The sequence below is a fragment of the Adiantum capillus-veneris genome, chromosome 2, assembly GCF_014529385.1.
Source record: "Adiantum capillus-veneris isolate H3 chromosome 2, ASM1452938v2, whole genome shotgun sequence".
Classification (NCBI taxonomy): Eukaryota; Viridiplantae; Streptophyta; class Polypodiopsida; order Polypodiales; family Pteridaceae; genus Adiantum; species Adiantum capillus-veneris.
Window position 1 is genome coordinate 89,603,763 of NC_140932.1, and position 20,516 is coordinate 89,624,278.

Here is a 20,516-nt window from a genome sequence, read left to right on the forward strand (position 1 = left end):
AGACCCTACTTGACAAGATCAAAATAAGCATATGTTGCAACCGTTCTATGATCAACTTTCCTTACAGAGTTTCGGGCCACAGATGTGTGGTAAACCATGGCCTTTGTTAACTTTGGTGCCACATATCTTCATCAAAAACCGTTCCTACCAAATGTTTCTATCCAACTTGAGCTATGAATTATTTGCACCTCAATTGGAACAAGTACTGCATGCTGGCTCCTCACATACTCTTCACAATCAAAACTGCAAAAATTAGGGCACATTAGATTGAAAGAATAAGGCACAAAAAAAGGAATCAGTGGACCATCTTGTGCCCGAGACAATTTCACTGAAACTTTAGTGCACCATTGCCGTATAGCTGCCATTCTCAGTGGAATGTGCCTCTTAGCAATACAACTGTTTCTGATTCACTCTACAAAAAGAAGCAAGCCTGCACACACTTGCTTATAAAGTGGCAAAGAATATTATCACTAACATGAGATGGTAGCTACTATGTTGCTTCATAAAGATGCTTCTCCCGCTACAAGAAAGCGAAGAGCTTCAAATCACACGGGAAAGAGGGCTCTCATTCATACATGTGACTTCTATGTTAGGCAGCATCAAATAAAAAGCCGCTGGTAAAAGACATGTGCGGCAGGAAATGGTTTTCCGCGACTTCGACACTGCTGGAAGTTGGCGGAGATGCATCTCATGCTTTGGTGACCAACATCAACACTTGATCTCTATATCTCAAATTCATTCCTCGAGCATACTCTCGAACTACACTTCAGCATCCATTGACTGATGATCATTCAGGAGATGAGAAAAAAATGACCAAAAAGTATACTAAAAATCCTGCAACTAGGATTCCTCCATACACAAATGCCTGGGATGACTGAACAGGAGCCATGTGCTCTAGTCTGCAGCACTTGAGCCGGTCACGTTCCCGCATAAGCATATGCTCCGTATACCTGATATTGAACAATGATAGAGTCTGATGTCCATGTAGTGTATGTAAATTCAGCTAAGAAATGAGCTCACTTTCTTGGGGAAAAACTCACTGTTGCGTGTAAAGCGATGATCTTAGAATTTCTGTCGAGTTTCGATGAGCATCCTGAAGTTGATGATTGTACAGCATAGCTGCCAACTCCACCAGCTGCTCCTCTAATTTCTGCTCACAATTTAAATCTTGTCAGTGAATTTCCCTTCTTGGTCACATTGGGTCATAGTTTGTTACTCTTTTACAAAAAGTAAAATCAATTTCTCTGCCTATCTCAAGCATTAAACATGCTTTAAGCCCACTCATCACCAGCCTTATGCACTCTATACTTACGTCTAGATAGCTTTCTATCCGTACCACGAGCTCATGCGGCAATGGCTCGGGCATGTTTGTCGTCTTCTTGTAAAATTTATCCAGCCATAATTCAGCCGTTGTCTTCTTTGAGGGGGTTTTGACAGGTTCCCCCAGAGTAGTCTTTAGATGTTCTGATGCAAATGCCTGAATGTTCTGCTTGAAAAGCCATATTGCCAAAGTTGTTCATCACAATCCCCAGAAACCTATTTGAATTATCCATGAATGTTCCTTAAATCCGCTCCATGCATACCTCTGTCATATCCCGGACATTTCTGAGCGCTTTGTCGACTCTTGCATATATTCCATTTCTCTGCATTCAAGTTCAATTCAAGGTTTTCCTTTAAAAACACTTATACAAGCTGACACCATTGTCCAAGAATCACACCTTAACAAGGCTCGTCCTAAACCATTTTTCCATCAAAACACTGTTATTTCACCTTGTGACATGACCAGCATTTTCACTGCACTCGCTGCTAAAAGTAAAGACAAACACTCATTGCCACAAATGTTTTTGATATACACCTCATTTGCTCTCAAATTAGAACAGAGCAAGTGCAAATCTCAGACTTTCCATGTATTGACTTAACTAATGTGTACTGAAACCAAAAAAAAGAAAAAAATCCACTTTGGAGACAATGTGATGTTTGTAAACTAAGTCAGCAGCCAGGTCCAAACTGCCGATTTAGAACACATGCCGATTACAAAATGCCAAATGCACGCAGACAAAAACAACTTCATCATGCTCAAAGTGCTGGCACAAGGTTAAGGATAAAAACTGTGGGTTTCACTTACAATAGCATTATCTGCCATCAGTTGACTGATCCCAGAATGATTTGAGAATGGGCCAAATGGATGACATCCACTGGCCCAAAGCCAGTTAAGAACTGGACGTTCATGAATGTGAGAGGCCTTCTCATATGGTGCAACCAAACCTCCAAGAACAGATGCAAGTCCTGCCAGTATATGCCTCTGGGGAGATATTGGCTCCACTTTTAATTTTTCTGTTTCAGAAACATAGCTGAACACAAACATGCAGCAGTACCCAGCATCAATAGTCTCTTGAAAATGAAAAGCCACATGTTTTATAGGATTTATGAGACATTACTTAATTAAGAAAGGGGGACAGCACACAATTAAACAGACCTAGATGAATCTAGGAAGAGCCCATGTTCACATTTACAGGTCAGTGCAGCATCAGATCCAGCAAGCATAGACTTAACTAAATACTAGGACATCTCCACTAACATCATTATCAGAACCTAATGTGTTGTAGCTGCTAGGTTAGAGGAGGATATTCAAAGAAAACCACAGAAGCTAACAAATATTCCTTTTTATTTGAAATACCTCAAATCAATTGAGGCCTTTCCATGTTGCAACACAAAAATGGAATCGTGGCTTGCCCACAACAAGCTTTCTCCATCCATCATCAGCTGAGGATCAACTTCTGCTAACGACAAAACAAACCTACATATCAAGAGTTCAACAATTGGCACTCTCTCTCTCTCTCTCTCTCTCTCTCTCTCTCTCTCTCTCACACACACACACAGTTTGGATTGTTTTGTCTTTTCTAATAGATGGAGGACATACACACATGTATACTTGATAGTTGGCCTCACATAGACGTTAAAAATCTCTCTCTCTCTCTCTCTCTCTCTCTCTCTCTCTCTCTCTCTCTCTCTCTCTCTCTCTCTCTCTCTCTCTCCATGGTTAGGCTATTGACCATGGAGGAGATTGATGAGATCCGCCAGCGACCGATGCTGGATCTTTTGTGTTCTGTGATTTAGCTATCCCACCTGGCTGCTCAGATCACACCTAGCTGTTTCGGATTCCATAGCATTATTCTAATTTCTGTCATTTTATTTTGTCATTCTTGTTACTCTGACTTTATATCAGATCCACCACATTGTAACTTTCCGGTCTCATAGGTCATTCTGGCCTTCTAAAATAACATTTCATCTCTCTCTCTCTCTCTCTCTCTCTCTCTCTCTCTCTCTCTCTCTCTCTCTCTGCCCTATACTCTCCCCCCCCCCCCCCCCCCCCCCCCCCCCCCCCCCCCCCCCCGCTGCCCCCGCCCCTCGCGCCACTTTCTCCCCCCCACCAACTACGCTCTGCTGCCACCCCGCCCGGCCACAGATTTTCCAAATTTTTCAAATTCTGCAGACTTCAAAACACACTAGGCAGATTTTTTCAATTGCAACAGGCAGTTTTCTGCGCAGAATTATTGCAGGACAGATCAGAGCAGGAAATAGCAGATTTCAGAAACAGCAAAACTCAGAAATTGCAAAATTGCAGATTTTTAGAAAATTGCAGAAATTGAATACGCCATGTATGCTTAATGAGGGAACATGTATGCATAATGCGGAAGCCCGGGTGCTTGTAGATCTCCGCAACACTTCGTCTCGTTCGTTTGTTTGTTAGTAGCGCCCAGCCATGAGGAAGCAGAATGACAAGCCCGACCCCTTAGAGAACGCAATCCAAAAGTGCAAAGAAGAAATGGTCGAGACCATTAACAAGATCAACCGCCACCTATTAGGTACAATAAATCTGCTCGAAGATCGCATTCTGGCCCAAGAAAGCAAGATCACTGCATTGGGAGATCGTATGACGGCCCAAGACGAAGAAATTGCGTCACTCAAGAGGGAGCTCGCTGAGGCACGATCACAAAATACACTTGAACTTCAAGGAGAATTGCAACCTTCAGTAATAGAAGAGCTCAACACGATCAAAGAGCAAGTGCGAGCCATCAAAGAGGGGGAAGAGCAGCACAAAGAAATGACGACCTCTTGGGTGGACGTTATCACAAAGACTCAATAGAAGGCAAATGAGGCCGAGAAATGGATTGAGGTTGCCACGAAGGGGAAAAGCAAGGAAACAACAACGTCCACACCACCATAATTAACCTGACACTAGAAGAGAAGCAAAGAAGGTGTGTGCGCTCTCTACATGTGAGAATTTGCAGCCTTAAAGACAAAGATAATGTGGACGAAGAGGTAAAAGAACTCATGGCTTTGATGGGGGTTCATGAGCCGATGCACTCAAGAGCATGGAGAGTAGGCAACAAGAAAAATGGGAGCAAGGGGGAATCCTCGAAAGAAAGGGCACTCATCCTTCGTTTTTCCTCCATGGAAGCGAAGGACTTTTTGAAGAAGAGACCAACTCTTAAGAAAACGGGCATCTTTCTCGGGGATGATCTTAGCCTCTCACAGATCGCTCATATGCAGGAGGTAATGCCAGAGATTAAAGCGGCGAGGGAAACAGGTAAGATAGGTTTTTACCAAGATGGAAGATTGGTGATATTGGAGCCACGCTCCAAATGACGGTGTGAGACCTATGGGACCACACTCAAAGTTGTTGCCTGGAATTGTAATGGATCTATGCGTCTTGATGTGGGTGCTTTTGAGGAAAGTTTAGTGGTAGAGATCATCATCTTCTACTCTGAGACACATCAGGCCCCTGGGCAGACTATGCCTCACATTAGTGGATACAGATGGGAGACCGCCTGTAGACAGGAGACACGATCAGAGCACGGAGGGCGGGGCTCAGGAGGAGTGGCAGTGTTATTCAGGGAGGAGTTGTAACCATTGATACATATAGCTCGCAGGGATGAGCAAGCTAGGTACATGTGGGTGAGACTGAGAGCACAGATAGATAGATATCTTTACATTGCTATTTGGTGCTTTCCCCCGAGTACGTCAGTGTATGCACCACCCAGAGGACAGTCCCCCTTTTCTATTTTGGATGATGACATCTGGGAGTTCTCTAGAGATGGTGACATCATCATTTTAGGGGACTTCAATGCTAGGACTTCCCATCATCAGACAGCTTTTTATGATACTTCAGAGGAGATGCTGAGAGAGCTAGATGTTACAGAGACGGGCCAATCCAGACTATCATAGGATGGGGAACATACCGAGTATAGACGACACTTGATAGACATGGGGACCGCACATGAATTGGTCATTTTGAATGGCCTACAGAGATTTCCTGATGCGGGGGGTTTTATATGCTTTCCACACAGACATGGAGCCAGCACAGTGGATTATGTCATGGCACAGCCGAGTCTCATCTCTAGTATCCAAGATCTCACGGTTGGACCCAGATCTGTCGGTGTGGCAGTGGACCATGCTCTTGTGTCGCTGACCATCTCTTTCCAGTTCAGTGTAGCACACAAGCTACAGGCAGCAGCCCCTACTCGCTACACTTTCACGCGGGAGACAGACTGTGTATACATAGGTGGGATCTACAGACGCCTGTGTACAGAAGAGCCAGGGCGACCTCTGGAGGAGCTTACTACTATACTGACACAAAAGACATTATATGATGCAGCAGCAGAGGCATATCCACACACCCAGCCTGAGCAGAGAGACAGTTCTGGGAGCATGCCCCAGAACAGCTAGTATGATGAGGAATCCCGCGAGACTAGAGCTAGACATTAGAGGGAGGTGCTTTTGGGGGACATCACTCACAGACAGTCACAGATTCTCTTTCGGCGCCTAGTGCGGGGGTAGAAGGGGGCATTTTTGGCTCGCCTAGAGCAGGACCTATACCATCTATTCTTGAGTCAGGACTCACGTGAGGCATGGCAACTCTTTCATGAGCACTGCCCCCCCCCCCCCCCCCCCCCCCCCCCCCCCCCCCCGCCATTACCTCTACAGCAGCCTGGGGCCAGTATGCGTCATCTCTGTACACAGTTCCTAGACAGTCGTCCCTCCCCGATCCATGTTTCCACACGTGCTTTTTTCACCGCTAAGATGGTGAGGAAGGCCATTGACAGGATGAGGACCGGGAGAGCATATGATCATGATGACGTAGTGGTTGAGCACTTCATGCATGCCAGAGATCTACTAGCAGAGCTTCTAGCAATTATGTTTAATCGTGCCATGTGTGAGGGCTTGCCTGATACTTGGAGCCTATCCACTATTGTATCTATCTTAAAGTCAGGAGACCCTATGGAGCCAGGGAATTATCGCACTATCATGATCGGACACACATTGGCACGGTTGTACGCATCCATTCTTGAGCAGCAACTGAGCAGATATGCAGAGAGAGAGGATACGGGCAGTCGGGCAAGCAAGGTTCAGGAGAGGCTTTTCTACTCTTGATCATATCTTGACACTCAGAGCAATCATTCAGGAGGGCAAATCGCATCGGAGACGGATCTATTGTAGCTTTGTGGACTTCCGCAAAGCATTTGACACGGTACCCAGAGCTAGATTGATGCACACATTACAAGAGATGGGAGTACCCACAGAGCTCATTTGGGGAGTCATGGCATTATACAGGTCAGTACTGGGGCACGTACACACCCAAAGGGCCTTTCTACAATGGTTCACTCCACTATTGGGGTGAAGCAGGGTTGCCTGCTCTCTCCTACTCTATTTGGTATGTATGTGGATGAGGTTTCTGACTACATTGAGAGAGCTGGTGATAGCGGTGCACAGCTGGCAGGGACATGGATTCCACTGTTGTTATATGCTGATGATATTGTGCTGATCTCAGACTCTCCGGAGGGGATGCAACATCACTTGGATGCTTTGCATAGGTTCGCCCAGGAAAGTGATTTGTCTATCAACCTTGGCAAAACCAAGGTCATGGTATTTAATACCAACCCGCAGTGGATCAGGAGGTCAGCACCCGCATTCACATACGGCCAGGAGACAGTGGAGTATACAGATGCTTACACTTAACTTGGAGTGGTTTTCAGTGGACCAGCATTTTCATTGAGGAGAGCAGCAGAGACTAGACTGACTAGAGCCCACGCAGCATTGGGTAGATTGGAGAGGATGTGTTCAGATGTTCAGTTTCAGGAGCCTCGGACGAAGCTCTGGCTCTTTGACACTTTGGTGGCTTCTGCATTGCTCTATGGAGCTGAGATTTGGGGACCGTCATTGGACCATCAGAGGAGGACAGGTCGCACTGATATGGGGAGACATGGAGAAGCCACTAGTCTCTATGATCTCGCGGCTCATTAGAGCCAAGGCTTCAGTACCACGTGCCATTATCCTGGCAGAGCTAGCTGCCCCCCCACTAGTGATGGAGGCGCTTACCAGATCTGTCTCCTTCATACACCACATGTCGGAACTTCCCAGAGACAGATATGCCCGCCTTGCACTTGAGTCCTCTCGACAGTTAGCCATGCAAGGAGATACAGCATGCTCGTATGGGGAGATGACATCATGGTTTCACGCGCATGGGTTCAGCATAGACAGATTGCCCCCCTTCCAGTACTCACTCGATGCAGCCTCTCTGACTCTTACACAGTCCGAGATCACCAGGCTCACCCGCCAGGACCTGACTCAGCTAGACACCAGGAGGACATGGATACAGCAAGCAAAGGAGTTGGGCACGAAGATGGCTTTCTACAGAGAGCATCTTCTCCAGCTTATAGAGACGGTTTTGTGACGAGGCCCAGATACATCCCACTTGTCTCATGGGATACGATGTGCTATTGGCCAGATACGCACATCTTCACACTAGCTACGTATAGAGACTGGGAGATACAATGGAGTACCAACAGAGGCCAGGACATGCCTCCTGTGTGACATGGAGCCTGAGACAGAGTTGCACTACACATGCCACTGCCCCGTTTACTACGGGATACGTGGTAAACGGGGCACACTATGCCTCACAGTAGTGGATACAGATGGGAGACCGCTTGTAGACACCGCCTATAGACATGTGACACGATCAGAGCACGGAGGGCGGGGCTCAAGAGGAGTGGCAGTGTTATTCAGGGAGGAGTTGCAACCATTGATACATATAGCTCGCAGGGATGAGCAAGCTAGGTACATGTGGGTGAGACTGAGAGCACAGACAGACAGATATCTTTACATTGCTATTTGCTACTTTCCCCCGAGTACGTCAGTGTATGCACCACACAGAGCACAGTCCCCATTTTCTATTTTGGATGATGACATCTGGGAGTTCTCTAGAGATGGTGACATCATCATTTTAGGGGACTTCAATGCTAGGACTAGTGGGTCCGGCAGAGGTGGTTTCCCTAATGCTGTGTAGAGAGATATGGCATATTCCCCCCATGTCTCAGTGGAGGTGACCACTAGTGGTGGTGAATGCTCGTGGAATAGCCTCCATGCTTCGCGTGAGTCCTGACTTATAAATAACTGATACAGATCCCGCTCTAGTTGAGATAGATAAGCCCTTTTCTTTCGTCACAATAGGCAGCGAAGGATAATCCGTGACTGTCTATGTGTGGTAATACCCATGAGCACTTCCCTCTGTAATTTGATCCTCGTCTCTCTACACTCCTCATCATACCAAATGTTCTCGGGAATGCTCCCAGATCGTCTCCGTGTGGGCTGGCTGTGGGGGTATGCCTCTAATGCTGCATCATAAAGCGTCTCTGTCAGTATCTGAGTGAGTTCATATAGCGGCCGTCCCAGCTCCTGGGTGCATAGTTGCCTGTATATCTCATCCATATACACAGAATCCGTCTCCCTCATGAAGGTATACTGAGTGTGTGTTGGGACCTCTCCTAATGGAGCTGTGTTGAACTGAAAGGTCAGGGTGAAAGACAAGATAGCATGATCAATTGCTACTCCAACTGGCCTAGTACCCACCATGAAATGCTGAAAGAATGGAATGAGACTTGGCTGGGCCATAACATAATCCACTGTGCTGGCACCATGTCGGTGTGGAAATCAAGTAAAACCTCCAGCTGTTGAAAATCTTTGTAGGTCATTCACAATCTATGTGCGGTTCCCATATCTATCAAGTATCTGCCATATTCAGTGTATTCCTCATCTTGTGATAGTCTGGATAGACCCATCTCTGTGACATCCAGCTCCCTAAGCATCTCCTCGGAAGTATCACAAAATATTGTCTGGTGGTGGGCAGTTCTAGCATTGAAATCCCCTAGTATGATAATGTTACCATCCTTGCAAAACTCCCATATGTCATTATCCAAAATAGCAAAGGGGGATTGTTCTCTAGGTGATGCATATACTGACGTACTAGGAGGAAAGTAACAAATAGCAATGTAGAGGTATCAGCCCGTCTCTGCCCTGAGCCTCACCCACATGTACCTAGCCTGTTCATCCTTGCGTGCTATATGTATCAGTGGCTGCAACTCCTCCCTGAATAGAATTGCCACTCCCCCTGAGCCCCGTCCTCGATGCTCCGATCTGGTCTCCTGTCTGCAGGCTGTCTCCCATCTATATCCGCTCACCTGTGGCATGGATTTCCCAGGTGCTTGATGCATCTCAGAGTAGAAAATGATGCCTCTCCCCGTGAAGCTATCCTCAAAGGCCCCTACATCAAGACGGAGTGACCCATTACAATTCCATGTTGCCGTCTTTAGTGTGGTCCCATAGGTCTCGCACCGTCATGCGGGGCGTCTCTCCAATATCACCACCTTTCCATCCAAGTAAAAAGCAATCTTCCCCTTTTCCCTTGCTGCTCTAATTTCCGGCATTACTTCTTGCATATGAGCAATCTGTGAGAGGGTGAGGTCATCTCCAAGAAAGATGCTAGTCTTCTTTAGAGTCGGTCTCTTCTTCAAAAAGTCATTCTTCGCTTCCATGGAGGGGAAGCGTAGAATGAGTGCCCTTTCCTTTGAGGTTTCTCCGTTGTTCCCACTTTTCTTAGTGCCCACTCTCCAAGCCCTCGTATGCGTCTGCTCGTTGACCCCCACCAGAGTCATGAGTTCTTTCACCTCTTTATCCACATTATCTTGGTCTCTGAGGCCACATATCCTTACGTGTAAGGCCCGCACACGTCTCCTTTGCTCCTCTTCTAGTGTCAAGTTGATGATGGTTGGTGTGGGGGTGGGGGTTATTTCCTTGCCTTTTCCTTTCTTGACAATCTCGATCCATTGTTCAGCCTTTTCTGCTTTTTGTTGGGTCTTTGTGATGACATCTACCCACGAAGTCGTCATTTCTTTCGTTCTCTCTCTCTCTCTCTCTCTCTCTCTCTCTCTCTCTCTCTCTCTCTCTCTCTCTCTCTCTCTCTCTCTCTCTCTCTCTCTCTCTCTCTCTCTCTCTCTCGCCCTGCACCCGCTCCCGCTCTCTCGCGCTACTGCTGCTCCACCCCCTCGGGCTGCTGCTGCTCCCTTTGCCCCTGCCCCCGCCCCCTACTCCCCCCCGCTGCCCGTGTTGCATCCTCGTGCTCTTCCTGCAACTCCCAAACCTAACACATAGAAAGAGAAAGAGGGGGGAAAAAAGGGGCGTAGAGAGAGAAAGAGGGGGAAAAAAAGGGCACGGAGAGAGAAAGAGGGTGAAAAATTACGTAGAGAGAGAAAGAGAAAAAAGCGTAGAGAGAGAAAGAGGGGAAAAAAAGAGCGTAGAGAGAGAAAGAGGGGGGGGGAATCGCGTAGAGAGAGAAAGAGGGAAAAAAAAGAGCGTAGAGACTTCCTAGGTACTAGGAATTCCGCCACTTCCTAGGTACTATTAACGTACTCGCCGCGCGCGTGGCAAGCACGATACATACACTCGAGGATCGGGTGAAGGCCCAAGAGCAAGAAATCGCACTACTCAAGAATGAGCTTGCAAAGGTGCGATCGCAGAATGTCCTCGAAGAGGGAGAGCTTAACACGATCAAGGAACAAGTGCGGGCCATCAAAGAAGGTGGGGAGCAACGCAGCTTGAAACCCAGGCATCTCTGATCCTCGTACCTCATGACTTTGGAGAGTGGTCCAAAGCCCTCTCTGAACAAGCAGTGGAAGCGGCCTCGTATCTCATAGTAGACGGGGCAGTGGCATGTGTAGTGCAACTCTGTCTCAGGCTCCATGTCACACATGGGGCATGTCCTGGCCTCTACTGGTACTCCGCTGTATCTCCCAGTCTCGATTTGCAACTCGTGTAAAGATGTGCGTATCTGGCCAATAGCACATCGTATCCCATGAGACAAGTAGGTGTCCATGTATCTGGGCCTCGTTAGAAAGCGTCCTCCGTAAGCTCGAGAAGATGCTCTCTATAGAAAGCCATCTTCGTGCCCAGCTCATGTGCTTGCTGTATCCACGTCCTCCTGGTGTCTAGCTGAGTCAGGTCCTGGCGGAAGAGCCTGGTGATCTCGGACTGTTTAAGAGTTAGATAGGGTGCATCCAGTGAGTACTGGAAGGGGGGCAATATGTCTATGCTGAACCCATGCGCCTGAAACCATTATGTCATCTCCCCATACTAACATGCTGTATCTCCCTGCATGGCTATCTATCAAGAGGACTCAAGTGCAAGGCGGGCGTGTCTATCTCTGGGAAGTTCCCACGTGTGGTGTATGAAGGAGACAGATCTGGTGAGTGCCCCAACCACTAGTGGGGGGGCAGCTAGCTCTGCTCGAATAAAGGCACGTGGTACTGAAGCCTTGGCTCTAATGAGCCGCCCGATCATAGAGACCAGAGGCTTCTCCACGTCACCCCATCCATCAGTGCGACCTGTCCTCCCGTGATGATCCAATGAAGGGCCCCATATCTCAGCTCCATAGAGCAATGCCGAAGCCACTAGAATGTCAAAGAGCCAGAGCTTCGTCCAAGGCTCCTGGAATTGAACCTGTGAACACATCCTCTCCAATCTACCCAATGTCGCATGGGCTCTGGTCAATCTAGTCTCTGCTACTCTCCTCAATGAAAATAATGGTCCACTAAAAACCACTCCAAGGTAAGTGTAAGCATCTGTATACTCCACTGTCTCCTGGCCGTATGTGAATGCGGGCGCTGACCTCCCAATCCACTATGGGGTGGTATTAAATACCATGACCTTGGTTTTACCAAGGTTAACAGACAAACCACTTTCATGGGCAAACCTATGCAAAGCATCCAAGTGATGTTGCATCCCCTCCGGAGAGTCAGAGATCAACACAATATCATCAGCATATAACAATAGCGGAATCCATGTCCCTGCAAGCGGTGCACCTCTAACACCATCTCTCTCAATGTTGTCAGAAACCTCATCCACATATATACCAAATAGAGTAGGAGAGAGCGGGCAGCCCTGCTTCACCCCAATAGTGGAGTGAACCGGTGTAGATAGACCCTCTGAGGTGCGTACATGCCCTACTACTGATCTGTACAATGCCATGATCCCCCAAATGAGCTCTGTGGGTACTCCCATCTCCTGTAATTTGTGCATCAATCTAGCTTTGGGTACTGTGTCAAATGCTTTGCGGAAGTGCACAAAGATACAATAGATCCGTCTCCCATGGGATCTGCCCTCCTCAATGATGGCCCGGAGTGTCAAGATATGGTCAAGAGTAGAAAAACATCTCCTGAACCCTGCCTGCCCAACTGCACGCACTCCCTCCCTCTCTGCACATCTACTCAGCTGCTGCTCAAGAATGGATGCGTACAACCATGCCAATGTGTGTCCAATCATGATAGTGCGATAATTCACAGGCTCTATAGGGTCTCTTGACTTGAAGATAGGTACAATCGTAGATAGGCTCCAAGTACATGGCACGGTTAAACATAACTGCTAGAAGCTCTGCTAATAGATCTCTGGCATGCATGAAATGATGAGCCACTAAGCCATCATGATCATATGCTCTCCCAGTCCTCATCCTGTCAATGACCTTCTTCACCATCTCCGCGGTGAAAAAAGCACTGTGGGCATGGATCGGGGGGGTCGGGAAGGGGCGGCTGTCCAGGAACTGTGTACAAAGATGATGCGTACTGACCCCAGGTCTTTGTAGAGGTAATGGCAAGGGGGGGGGGGGGGGGGGGAGCTGCTCATGAAAGAGGCGCCATGCCTCACGCGAGTCCTGACTCATAAAAAGCTGGTATAGATCTTGCTCTAGTCGAGCCAAAAATGCCCTCTTCTTCCGCCGCACTAGGCGTCGGCAGTCAATCTGTGAGTGATGTCCCCCAAAAGCACCTCCCTCTAAAGTCTAGCTCTAGACTGGCGGCATTCCTCATCATACCAGTTGTCCTGAGGCATGCTCCCAGAACGGCGTCTCTACTCAAGCTGGGTGTGTGGGTATTGCCTCTGCTACTGCATCATGTAATGTCGGTGTCAGTATAATAGTAAGCTCCTCCAGAGGTCGCCCTGGCTCCTCATTGCATAGGCATCTGTAGATCCCGTCTATGTATACAGAATCCGTCTCTCGCGTGAAGGTGTAGCGAGTAGGGGCTGCTACTCGTGGCCTATGTGCTACACTGAACTGGAAAGAGATGTCAGCGACACAAGAGCATGGTCCACAGCCACCCCAATAGGTCTGGGCCCAACTATGAGATCCTGGATAGTAGAGATGAGGCTCGGTTGTGCCATGACATAATCCACTCTGCTAGCTCCAAGTCTGTGTGGAAAGCATGTGACACCTCCCGCAGCGGGAAATCTCTGTAGGCCATTCAAGATGGCCAATCCATGTGCAGTCCCCATGTCTATCAAGTGCCATCCATACTCAGTATGTTCCCCATCCTGTGATAGTCCGGATAGGCCCGTCTCTGCAACATCCAGCTCTCTCAGCATCTCCTCTGAAGTATCATAAAAAACTCTCTAATGATGGGCAGTCCTAGCATTGAAGTCCCCTAGAATGATAATGTCACCATCTCTAGAGAACTCCCATATGTCATCCAAAATAGAGAAGGGGGACTGTCCTCTGGGTGGTGCATATACTGACGTACTCGGGGGAAAGTAGCAAATAGCAATGTAAAGATATATGTCTGTCTCTGCTCTCAATCTCACCCACATGTACCTAGTTCGCTCATCCCTACGGGCTATATGTATCAATGGCTGCAACTCCTCCCTGAATAACACTGCCACTTCTCCTAAGCCCCGCCCTTTGTGCTCTGATCGTGTCTCCTATCTCCAGGCTGTCTCCCAGGGCCTGATGTTCTTTCGAGGTTTCCCCCTTGCTGCCATTTTTCTTCTTGCCCACTCTCCAAGCTCTTGAGTGCATCCGCTCATGAACCCCCATCAAAGCCATGAGTTCTTTTACCTCTTTGTCTACATTATCTTTGGCTTTAAGGCTGCAGATTCTCACATGTAGAGAGCGTACACGTCTTCTTTGCTCCTCTTCTAGTGTCAGGTTGATAATGGTGGGTGTGGACGTTGTTTCCTTGCTTTTCCCTTTCTTGACAACCTCAATCCGTTTCTCAGCCTCATCTGCTTTCTGTTGAGTCTTTGTAATAACGTCCACCCAAGAAGTCGTCATTTCTTTATGTTGCTCTTCCCTCTCTTTGATGGCTCGCACTTGCTCTTTGATTGTGTTGAGTTCTTCTATTACAAAGGGTTGCAATTTTCCCTCTTCAAGCGTGTTTTGTGATCGTGCCCAGTGAGCTCCTTCTTGAGTGACGCAATCTCTTCGTCTAGGCCGTCACACAATCTCCCATTGCGATCTCCCATTGCAGTAATCTTGCTTTCTTGGGCCAAAACACGATCTTCGAGCATTTTTATTGGTCTAATAGGTTGCGGTTGATCTTGTTCATGGTTTCGGTCATTTCTTCTTTGCACTTTTGAACTGCATCTTCTAAGGGGTCGGGCTTATCATTCTGCTTTCTCATGTTTGGTCCCTGCAAAAAACGAGAAGAATTTTGCGGTGGAAGGGGACCACACTACACGCAAGTGCTTCCACATTATGCATACATATTCTCCCACACTAAGCATACATGGCGTACATTTTCTGCAATTTTTGCATATTACAAGAAATGTCCGCTTTCTGCAAATTGTACAATTCTTGCAAATTCTGCAATTTCTGAGAAAAATTTTGAATTTTGAATTTTATTGTCTTCTCTTGTACCTGCCGGGGGGGGGGGGGGGGGGTTATCGGTCGGGCCGAGGGGAGGGCGGGATTGCAGGAAGAGCCCGCGAGGGACGGCGCTGGGGGGTTGGGTACGAGGCAACAGAGACACAGAGAGAGAGAGAGAGAGAGAGAGAGAGAGAGAGAGAGAGAGAGAGAGAGAGAGAGAGAGAGAGAGAGAGAGAGAGAGAGAGAGAGAGAGAGAGAGAGAGAGAGAGAGAGAGAGAGAGAGAGAGAGAGAGAGAAATGAAATGAAATGAAATGTTATATTAACGTCTTTAAGAGGCCAAAATGACCTATGAGACCAATCTGTTACAAAATGGTGAATCTAATACCATGTCTGGGTACAATAGAACTAGATACTACTACTAGAATCCATCCTCATCTGCACCCTGGATATCGAGAGAGTATGGCTCGAATCCTCTGCTGTAGTCTCCGTCGATGTTGTGTAGCCCCTCTCGTCAATCGTGGCCGTCTGGATCTCTGTAGCTCTGTAGCTCCAGTGCTCGGTCGATGAGAGAACCGGTAGTGGTCGAATGAGTGTGGGCCGAGCTCTGCAATGGCGACTGCTCCTCTGGATGTCACATATCTAGTGAAAAGATATCTGTAATCTATCTCTAGGACTGTCTCTCTCTATCTCTCCCCAGGAAAGTGTCTCTATATCTGTGTAACTCAAGTAGATATAGCCCAAGACATCTCTGATCCTCATAACTCATGACCCTAGAGAAAGGACCGAAACCCTCTCTGAATAAGCAATGGAAACGGCCCCGTATCTCATAGTACATTGTGCAATGACATATGTAATGTAGCTATGTAGCTCTGTCTCTGGCTCTAACTGGCATAAGCGGCATATCCTGCTGTCTGCTGGTATTTCGTGCCGAAATCCTGTGGCGGCTCTATCCATGTCCTCCTAGTATCCAGCTGGATCAAGTCCTAACGAATGAGTCTAGTAATCTCCACCCGTGTAAGAGACATCGAGGGTGCCCAAAGAGAGTACTGGAAAGGGAGAAGCCTATCCATGGTGAAACCATGCGTCTGAAACCATGATGTCATCTATGCATACCAGCATGAAGTGTCCCCATGAAGAGCTAACTGTCTGGAAGACTCAAGGGCCAGTCTAGCATATCTGCTCAAGTAGTATCCCACAAGCTGTGCATAAAGGAGACTCATCTGGTAAGCGCCTCAATCTCCATAGGAGGGGCAGCTAGCTCTACTCGAATGATAGCGTGGGGTACGGAGGCCTTCGCTTTGATCAGTCAAGAGATCACAGATATCAAGGGACTCTCCATACATCTCCAACCATCCTCGCCTACAGAAGGTCCCCATGTCTGCACCCCATACAACACAGCTGAGGCTACTAAGGTATCAAAGAGCCATAACTTTGTCCGAGGTTCCTAAAACTGAACCTGCCAACACATCCTCTCCAAGCCTCCCAAGGCAGCAAAAGCTCTAGTCAGTCTAGTCTCTGCTGCTCTCCCCAAAGAAAACCTCGTCCTAGTGAAGACAACCCCAAGGTAAGTGCATGCATCTGTATACTCTACAATCTCTTGACCATATGTGAAAGTCGGTGCTGATCTCCTGATCCACTATGGTGTGGTGTTAAACACCATAACCTTGGTTTTACCAAGGTTTACACACAATCCACTATCCTCTACAAAATTGTGTAATGCATCCAATTGTCGTTGCATACCCTCTGGTGAGTCAAAGATCAACACAATATCATCAGCATATAACAACAATGGAATCCACATCCCTGCCAGCTGGGCACTTCTATCACCCTCTCTGCCAATGTAATCAGACACCTCATCAACATACATACCAAATAGAGTAGGAGACAATGGGCAACCCTGTTTCACCCCAATGGTGGAGTGAACTAAATCAAATATCCCCTCCAGAGTGCGTACATGTCCCATCATTGATCTGTATAGAGCCATAATCCCCCGAATCAACACTATGGGCACCCCCATCTCCTGCAGTTTGCGCATCAACCGAGCTCTCGCTACCATGTCATATGCTTTGCGGAAATCCACAAAGCTACAATAAATCTGTCTCCCATGTGACATGTCCTCCTCAATGATGGCTCTAAGTGTCAGAATATGATCAAGAGTGGAGAACCCTCCTGAAACCAGCCTGGCCCTTTGCTCGTACACCCTTACCCTCTGCCCAATTACTCAACTGCTGCTCAAGAATGGATGCATACAACCATGCCAATGTGTGTCCAACCATAATAGTGCGGTAATTCCCAGGCTCTGTAGGATCACCTGCTTTGAAGATAGGCACAATAGTAGACAACCTCCGAGTCTTGGTAACCCCTCACACATGGCACGATTGAAGAACACTACAAGAACCTCTACCAGCATATCTCTAGCATGTGTAAAGTGCTTTGCTACTAGACCATCATGATCATATGCCTTGCTGGTCCTCATCCTGTCAATGGCTCTCTTTACCATCTCAATGGTAAAGAAGGTGCTAATAGGTGGGCATGGCTCTATAGGATCTGGAAGGGGGAGGGGGGGGGGGGGGGGGGGGGGGGGGGGAGAGAGAGAGAGAGAGAGAGAGAGAGAGAAATGAAATGAAATGTTATATTAACGTCTTCAAAAGGCCAAAGTGAGACCAGAAAGTTACAATGCGGTGTATCTGATACAAAGTCAGATTAACAAAATAAATTAAACTAGGATAACAAAATATAAATACTGCCGAATCCTAATCTAAGCTGATAGGTGTGAAAGGTGAAAGGCGTGAAATGTGTGAACTAAGCAGTACAATGTGTAGACAATATGGGAGGGAAGTAGAGATCCATCTTCTTCTGCACTCTGGACGACGAAAAAGTATGGCTCGAATCCTTTGTTGTAGCCTCCTTCGAAACTATGTAGCTCCTCTTCTCCATCGGGGTCGTCTAGATCTCCCTAGCTCCAATGCTCGGTCTATGAGAATGCCACTAGTGCGGGCAGACCTCTCCGCTGTTGACTGCTCCTCTGTCTGTTCTTATGGGTGTACAATATCTAGTGTAAAGAAATCTGTGATCTATCTCTGGGGTTGTCTCTCTTCAACTCTCCTCAGTAAAGTTTCTCTATGCCTGTGTAACTCAAGTAGATATAGCCCAAGACATCTCTGATCCTCATAACTCATGACCCTAGATAGAGACCCAAAACCTTCTCTGAATAGACAATGAAAACGACCTCGTATCTCATAGTACACTATGCAATGACATATGTAATGTACCTCTGTCTCTGGCTCTAGATGGCATAGGCGGCATATCCTGCTATTTGTTGATGTCCCTCTGAATCTGCCAGTCTCAATCTCGACCTGATGTGACGACGTGCGTATCTAGCCAATGGCACGACACAAACCATGAGAAAGATGCGTGTCCATATAGCTAGGTCGGATCACAAACCCATCCCCCGTGAGGTGTAGAAGATGCTCTCTATAGAAAGCCATCTTTGTGCCCAACTCTTGTATCGGCTCTATCCATATCCTCCTCGTGTCCAGCTAGATCCGATCATGACGAATGAGTCTATTAATCTCTACCCGCGTTAGAGACCTCAAGGTGCCTGTAGAGAGTATTGAAAAGGAGGCAACCTGTCCATGGTGAAACCATGTGTCTGAAACCATGATGCCATCTGTGCATACCAGCATGATGTATCCCCATTAAGAGCTAATTGTCTGGAGGACTCTAGAGCCACCCTGGCATATCTGTCTCTGGTAGTATCCCACAGACTGTGTACAAAGGAGACTGGTCTGGTAAGCGCCTCAATCTCCATGGGGGGGCAGCTAATTTCGCTCGAATGATATCATGCGGTACAGAAGCCTTGGCTCTAATCAGCCGAGAGATCATAGATACCAGGGGGCTTCTCCATACGCCTCCAGCCATCCTGACCTACAGAAGGTCCCCAAACCTGCACCCCATATAACATAGTAAACGCAACCAAAGTATCAAAGAGCCATAACTTTGTCCTAGGTTCCTGGAACTGAACCTGCGAACACATCCTCTCCATTCCTCCCAAGTCGCACCAACTCTAGTTAGTCTAGTCTCTACGCTCTTCTCAAAAGAAATCTCAGCCCAGTAAAGACTACCACAGGTAAGTGTATGCATCTGTATACTCCACAATCTCCTGACCATATTTGAAAGTAGGTACTGATCTCCTGACCCATTGCGGTGTGGTGTTAAACACCGTTACCTTGGTTTTACCTAGGTTTACACACAATCCACTATCCTCTACAAAACTGCGTAGTGCGTCCAAATGTCTTTGCATACCTTCTGGTGAGTTAGATATCAGCACAATATCATCAGCATATAGCAACAATCCTGCCAGCTGGGCCCCCCTGTCACCCTCTCTGTCAATGTAATCAGACACCTCATCAACATACATACCAAATAGAGTAGGAGACAATGGGCAGCCCTGTTTCACTCCAATAGTAGAGTGAACTAAATCAAATACCCCTTCCGGAGTGCATATATGTCCCATCACTGATCTGTACAAAGCCATAATGATTAATCCCCCAAATCACCTCTATTGGGACCCCCATCTCCTGTAGTCTGCACATCAATCGAGCTCTTGGAACCATGTCAGATGCTTTGCGAAAATCCACAAAGCTACAATAGATCCGTCTCCCATGTGCTCTGCCCTCCTCAATGATGGCCCTGAGTGTCAGAATATGATCAAGAGTGGAGAAACCCCTCCTGAAGCCGGCCTGACCCTTTGCTCGTACACCCTCGCCCTCTGCCCAATTACTCAAGTAATGCTCCAAAATAGATGCATATAACCGTGCCAATGTGTGTCCAACCATAATAGTGCGGTAGTTCCGAGGCTCTGTAGGGTCACCAGCCTTGAAGATGGGCACAATATTAGACAACCTCCAAGTCTCAGGTAATCCCTCACACATGGCACGATTGAACAACACTGCGAGAACCTCCATCAGCATATCCCTGGCATGTATAAAGTGCTCCGCTACTAGACTGTCATGATCATATGCCTTCCCGGTCCTCATCCTGGCGATGGCCCTTTGTACCATCTCAGACTTAAAGAAAGTGCTCGTAGCTGGGCAAGGCTTGGTAGGGTCTGGAAGGGGTTCCTGTCCAGGAACTGTATATAATGATGTCGCATATTGGCCTCACACATCAGGTGAATTAATCACTAGGGGAGGGGAGTGCTCATGGAAGAGTCGCCATGCCTCTCCTGAGTCCCTACTCAAGAACATCTGATATAAGTCTCGCTCCATCTGAGCTAGGTAAGCTCACTTCTTCCGTCGCACAAGGCGTCGGAAAGCAATCCGAGACTGTAAGTGATGACTCCTAAAAGAAGATCCCTCTGAAGCTGGGCTCTCATCTCTCTGCACTCCTCATCATACCACCTATTCTGGGGCATGCTCCCAGAATGTCGTCTCTTGCCCGCCGGCTGAGAGAGAGAGAGAGAGAGAGAGAGAGAGAGAGAGAGAGAGAGAGAGAGAGAAATGAAATGTTATATTAAACGTCTTCAAATGGCCAAAATGACCTATGGGA

General features: G+C 47.5%; 1 protein-coding gene across 2 annotated transcripts in view; it reads right to left on the reverse strand.

The window, feature by feature from the left end:
* Nucleotides 1–287: 287 nt before the first annotated feature.
* LOC147463159 (uncharacterized) overlaps nucleotides 288–20,516 on the reverse strand; it is a 78,559-nt gene continuing 58,330 nt past the window's right edge. For both annotated transcript variants that reach the window (XM_086487512.1, XM_086487503.1), the window contains exons 11-16: nucleotides 2,678–2,797; nucleotides 2,126–2,351; nucleotides 1,584–1,643; nucleotides 1,313–1,486; nucleotides 1,041–1,150; nucleotides 288–950 (exon numbers count right to left, since the gene is read on the reverse strand). In XM_086487512.1, the coding sequence (XP_086343638.1) occupies nucleotides 788–950; nucleotides 1,041–1,150; nucleotides 1,313–1,486; nucleotides 1,584–1,643; nucleotides 2,126–2,351; nucleotides 2,678–2,797 (853 nt within the window). In that variant the 3' untranslated portion in view covers nucleotides 288–787. The remainder of the gene's footprint in view (nucleotides 951–1,040; nucleotides 1,151–1,312; nucleotides 1,487–1,583; nucleotides 1,644–2,125; nucleotides 2,352–2,677; nucleotides 2,798–20,516) is intronic.